Source organism: Vipera ursinii (genome assembly GCF_947247035.1).
Source record: "Vipera ursinii genome assembly, chromosome: Z".
Lineage (NCBI taxonomy): Eukaryota > Metazoa > Chordata > Lepidosauria > Squamata > Viperidae > Vipera > Vipera ursinii.
The window spans coordinates 79891-85514 of NC_139517.1; the positions used below are offsets into that span (position 1 = coordinate 79891).

Consider the following 5624-nt stretch of genomic DNA (forward strand, 5'->3'; position numbering starts at 1 on the left):
GAAGGAAGACGCCACCGCCCGCCAGGCCTGGGGCGGGAGAAGCCAGAAATAGCAGCGGCCGCCCTCAGACCCATCTCTCCACGCGTGCGGGGCGGCGGGAGGGGGGGCTAGGGCTGGGCGAAGGTCAGCGGCTTGCTTGGAGCCCTTCCCGGTGGGTTTGGGGCCAGTCCAGGCCACTCCCCCACCCTGCGCCGACTCGTTTGACCGGCTCCGATTCGCCTAGACCAGCCAGCTTACGGGCGGCCGGGGCGGGGCCTCGCGGAGGGGGGGGGAGGAGGGGGAGCTCGTCTCTCCGTGATAAGCTGCAGCTGCCTTCGGCGGCCAACCTGTAGGAGCCCGACCCCGTCGCGCTGGCCATGTGGCTGCGGTTCGCCCCGCTGCGCCTGCCGCTCCGGCGGCGCCTCCAAACGGCCGCCGTGCTCCAGTGGGTCTTCTCCTTCCTGGCGCTGGGTGAGGACGGGACGGTGCCGGCGGCAGCGACAAACTTGGCTGTGTCCCGGCCGCGGGGGAGGTCACAGGAGAGGCAGCGCTGGCCGGCGGTCGTGGCCAGTGCGGGGCGGCGGGCCGACGGCCGCGAAGGGAGCCCGAGGCGGGGGCGGGCGGGCGGGCAGTTGCAGCGCCCGGCTCGGCTCTTGCGGGCGGCGGCTCGCCTTGCTTCGCGCGGGTCTGTCTTCCCAAACCCCGACTGCTCCAGCCCCGCAGGACACCGCCACTTCCTCTCAGCTGGGGCTGTCCGCGGGCGGGAGCAGCAGTAGCGGCGGGCTCCTGAGCATGTTCAGAGTGCCGCAGCTGCCGCTGCTCGGGGGCTGGCGAGGCGGAGAAGAGGGTCACCCGCTGCCTCTCTCGTAGCCCAGTGCTGCCTGGGGCTTTACCTAGTGCTGCTGCTCGGGGACGGCTGGCTGCTGGCGCTCGGCTACGCGGCCTGGCTCTACCTGGACTGGGAGACGCCGTCTCGAGGAGGGCGCCGCTCCGCCTGGGTCCGCGGCTGGGCCGTCTGGCGATACTTCCGGGACTATTTCCCCATCACGGTGAGCAGAGGAACCAGGAGGCTCCTGGTGCTAGCGGGGGGGGGGTCGGGCTTGGCGGGACACCCACTTTCTCTCTTCGAGGGGCGCCGGCTCCACCAACACGGCCTTGGCAACAAACCGCTGCGGGCCGTGAGAACGCGGGGCTCGAAGCGGTGCTGGAACTCCTTGGGGAGAACCAGCCAAGCGCGGTGCGGGTCGCCCTTCTTTAAGCGGCTCCTCCTCCTCGGCTCCTCCCCCATTGCCAAGCTGGTGTTGCTCCGTAGCCCCCCTTCCGCAAATGCCATCCTTTCTGCGTCCCCTTTTTAGACTAAGCTTATATTAAAAGGCATAAACCTTACATTAAAAGGCAATTTGCGGGCGGGCGGGCGGGGGGGGGCTAGACTTCCGTCCCTGGACAGCTTAGCTGGGCCTGGAGAAGGAGGGGTGAGACAGAAGGGGACCTGGGTTGGCCCAGACAGGGTGCCTGGCTGGGAGGATGTATCACACACACACACACACACCCTGCCAGGTAGCTGCTGGAGAGTGGATGAAAAGCCTCCAATGAGAGCGGAGCCAGGAAGGGAATTTAAAAGGTCTTGGTTTAATAGGCAAACAGGGACCATGAAAATCTGATATGAAGTGATCCACTGATTTCATGATTTGGGAATCATTTGCAGTAGAATAAAAGCAGTTTGGATGGCAGCTTTAATAATTAGGCCACCCTTGAAGAGCATAGTTCTCTGACCTTTTGCATTTTCTTGGGCTGTTAGTTTTCACTTGTGTATAAATGTTGTAGTAAATATTGTTTTGCTTATAAATATTCTAAAATAGTGCCATTTTTTAAATTGGTAGCCTTAAGATGTAACTAACAGCCAGTGAGAATTCAGGCAGCTGTGCTGCTGGATTGTCAAATTTACTAATTTCCTTGATCCTCCTCTTCTGCATCCGTTTTCGCAGATCTAGACCGTCCTGTCTGTAACTGCATCATGAATGTGCTAGCCCCAAATGTTTTATTGGCATGAAATTTCCTCCTGTTTGGGCAGATCAGGATGTGTTTTTATTCTGAACGTTTTTTGTTGGTGGTAGTGTCTCCCACTAAGTCCGCCAAAGCTTTTGTGAACTTCAGTTGCCTTCCAAGTGCTCCTAGAGAGAGAACCCCGAGGCAGTCTTGAAAATGACTTTTGGCTGAAGCTGCCCCCCAAAGTATTTGGGATCCACCCCTCATCTCTTTCAGGCCTATTGAGCTTAAGGTTGTGCTTCCAGATCTTTTATTTTCTGCATCCTTAAAGGCAGAGCTTGGTTCAGCTATGCTCCCCAGTCACACACCTCCGCCCACCTGCCAGGCTGAACGGCATCCAGAGGGGGAAGCTGGGCAGAGCGGAGAAGCAGTCCTGGGTGCTGGGCCCCGGCCTTAGTCTTAGCGGCCTCCCTGTGGGGGCATCTCTTTCCTTTCAACCTTTTTGGCTTGGAAAAATGCAAGCAGCCTCGGCAACTCCCCGGGGGTGTGTGCGTGTCATCCTGGGGTGGAGCGCTGCAGGGTCCGTCACCTATGGGGCCACTGCCTCAATTCCAGTAATGCCTCAGTAATCTCAGCACTCATCTTTGTTTCTGCTCTGCTTTCTTTCCCCACTGGCAGCTGGTGAAGACGGCAAAGCTGGACCCCTCCCACAATTATATCTTCGGTTTCCACCCCCATGGGATCCTGGTAGCTGGCGCCTTTGGGAACTTCTGCACCGAAGCAACGGGGTTCTCCCAACTCTTCCCAGGGCTAACCCCCCATCTCCTGATGCTGCCCTTCTGGTTCAAGGTCCCCTTCTTCCGCGACTACATCATGAGCGGGGGTGAGCTCTTTAGGGGGCATCTGGGTGCAAAGGGGCTGCAAGGCAGCGAGGATGGCCAGAACCATCACACTCTGAGCCCCTCTGTGTTTTTCGTTCTAGGACTGATCTCTTCAGATAAGGCCAGCACTTCCTACCTCCTTGGTTATGAAGGGGGCGGGCAGGTGGCTGTCATTGCCGTGGGTGGCCCGCCTGAGTCACTGGACGCTCGTCCGGGGGCTCTGACCCTTCAGCTCCACAGCCGCAAAGGCTTCATCAAGATGGCCCTACGACACGGGTGAGGGGCAGGGGGCCTCTGGGAACACTGCAAGGTGGGGGGTGGGAGACCTGGGCATGGTCAGGACTGGGTCCAACCAGCAGGACGGTCCTCCCTCTGACGAAGGCTCGGCCCTCCTTGCAGAGCGGCGTTGGTGCCAGTCTTCTCCTTCGGGGAGAACGAGCTCTTCAATCAAGTGTCCAACCCGCGAGGCTCCCTCATCCGCAGGCTGCAGGAAGGGCTGCAGAAGGTCATGGGGCTGGCCCTGCCCCTCTTCCACGCTCGGGGCGTTTTCCAATACAGCTTTGGCCTACTGCCCTTCCGGAGACCCATCTACACAGTTGGTGAGTGTGTCTGTTGTGGCTCTTGGCGCCGAGAGGATGCTGGGCTGGTCAGTTGCCAGGGAACTCTTTGGATCCATCAATCGTGGCTGCCCATGACAGAAAGGAGCCCCTCTGGGGCGGGTTTGCCCCCGCCTTGGGCAACCGTCTGTCTCCTAGCACTTTGCCCCATATTTGCCAGCATTTCTCCCAGTTGGAGGTCAGACAAACTGACTTCCCTTGGGGGATGCAACCGCCAGCTGCTGGACTGTGTGTTGCAATTTGCTCAGGGCCAGCCCCTCACTAGGGCAGCAGCCTTGGACTTTGGTTGGGGGGGAGGGCTGGAGATTGGTTCTCTCTCCCTGTTGCAATGCTGTGGGACAAGGCAGCTCAGGCGCTTGACCATGTGAAGGGGCAGTGCTGATGTGGCTGGCCATTTCCAGCAGACACTGTGCTCCGTGCCCTCTCGCTAATTCTGTGGGGTGTAAGGCCCATTCTGGGCCACGTGGCACTCTCCAGGATCCCTCAAGACTGAACGCTGGCCTTGCCTGCCTGGGCTGAGGCTCTTCGCAGTGATGGGGGGAAGCCCTGCTCAGTAGGTCTTCCTTGTGCATGGGAGGCTGGTGCTCCTGCAGCCCAAGCCTCTTCGGAGGGAGGAGGGGGCTACGGCTACTGAGAGGAGTGGGGGAAGAGGAAGGAGCATTGGGGCTGCTTAGCCCCCTTGGCTGCAAGAACTGGCACTCCTGGGTCTCTGCCACCCCTCATTCAATTTCTCATGTCTTGCCTGCCCCCCCTTCAGTGGGAGCTCCGATTATGGTGCCCAAGATGCCGCACCCAACCCGGGAAGCCATTGATGAGCTGCATGAGACGTACCTGGAGAAGCTGACTCAGCTCTTTGAGGAGCACAAGGCCAAGTATGGGCTGCCCCAAGACAAGCACCTGACGCTCACCTAGCCCGCCATGCAGGGCCAGCCTGGGCCACGGAGGGGCAACACCTGGGCCAGGTGAAAGGACTGCGCAGCTGCAGGAGGAGCTGGCTTTCACCAAAGATGCTCTGGAGCTGTTGGATTAAAGCTTCCCTCGTGGCCAGGCAGCATCGGAGTAGTGCCCAGAGGATGGCTGGGAGCGGAGCTCTTGACCCTGCAGAATTGGCATCAAAGGGTGCTGATGCCAAAGCACGGAGGGCAGGCACAAGGCCCGCCTTAAAAGCAGCCTTGTTCTCGGGACTCTTGCGTGGAGGAGGGTGAACTCCTGGGTTGCTGCTGCACAAACAGTGTTGTGTGTCGTGCACTCGACTGTGGCATTTCCTTTGGAAGAAATAAAGTGGAGCACTCAATGCTGTGAAGGGTAGACGAAGCCCGGGGATGGCGGGGCTTGGGGGGGGGCAGGAGCCAGGGAGATCTTCAGCCTTCCTCCCGCCTGCATTCGGGGCTGCCGGAGAGCAAGAATCGCCACCGGTAGCCAAAGCCGTGAGAGAGCCAGAAGGAAGAGGGCGGGTCTGGGATAGATGAGGGCATCTGAGCCGGGGCTGACCTAGCGGGCGTTGAAGGGCAGGGATCCAGACGGGAGAGGCCGGGGCTGGTTTTTCATCTAGCCCTGGTGCTTGCAGCCATCCTGGTAGGAAGAGGCCACCCTGCTGAAACCCCTCAGAGAAAGGAGTGGGGCTCCTAGGGGCCTGTTTGGGATTGGCTGCTCCGGAGCTGCTGCACCAGCCAGTGCAGGAGAACTTGCTGGGCTGCTGGCATCTTGGGCATCTGGCAGGAGGAGGATCGCCCGCTGGGCGGGGCAGCGCCAGAGAGGCAGCCAGCAGGTGTGGCCTGGACCTGGGCAAATGAGTCCCAGAGCTCTCTTGCTTACCTTTTCTAGCCAGGCTGCCTCTTATGAACTGAGCACCTCAGCTTCCCAGAAAAACCATGAAAAGTGGGGAGGGGGCTATTGAAAGGGGAGCAGCCAGGGCCTGTGAAAGGGCTCCAGCAGGTAGGAGCCAGCCCAAGAGCAGCTTCCAGAATTAGCCATGCTCTTCATCTCTGGCAAGTCAGCGGTCAGTGATCGGGGGGGGGGGGGGGGGGGCTTGCCATCTGGCAGGCAGTCTCCATGCCTTCATGAGGAATGCCCTGTCCTGCGATCCTGGCTTGGTGGCAGCAGTCCAGCCCCACAGAAAGGTGTCTGAGCCAAGGCCCTCTCAAACTGCTGTGCCTGCCCC

The 5624-nt window shown here is 60.2% G+C and overlaps 1 protein-coding gene across 1 annotated transcript; it reads left to right on the plus strand.

Annotated features, from left to right (window-relative positions):
* Nucleotides 1–276: 276 nt before the first annotated feature.
* LOC310648976 (2-acylglycerol O-acyltransferase 2-B-like) lies at nucleotides 277–4742 on the plus strand. Its single transcript, XM_083377193.1, has 6 exons — nucleotides 277–450; nucleotides 850–1028; nucleotides 2644–2848; nucleotides 2948–3122; nucleotides 3246–3445; nucleotides 4221–4742. Exons 1-6 carry the CDS (start codon nucleotides 357–359, stop codon nucleotides 4373–4375), a joined length of 1008 nt encoding a protein of 335 aa, XP_083233319.1. The 5' UTR covers nucleotides 277–356; the 3' UTR covers nucleotides 4376–4742.
* Nucleotides 4743–5624: the final 882 nt, after the last annotated feature.

Bases quoted from the DNA above. Each gene is read 5' to 3' on its own strand.
- LOC310648976 (XM_083377193.1), top strand. From the start codon at position 357: ATGTGGCTGCGGTTCGCCCCGCTGCGCCTGCCGCTCCGGCGGCGCCTC. The intron at 2,849-2,947 runs GTGAGCTCTTTA...TTTTCGTTCTAG, and splicing joins CGACTACATCATGAGCGGGG to GACTGATCTCTTCAGATAAG. The intron at 3,123-3,245 runs GTGAGGGGCAGG...CCCTCCTTGCAG, and splicing joins AAGATGGCCCTACGACACGG to AGCGGCGTTGGTGCCAGTCT.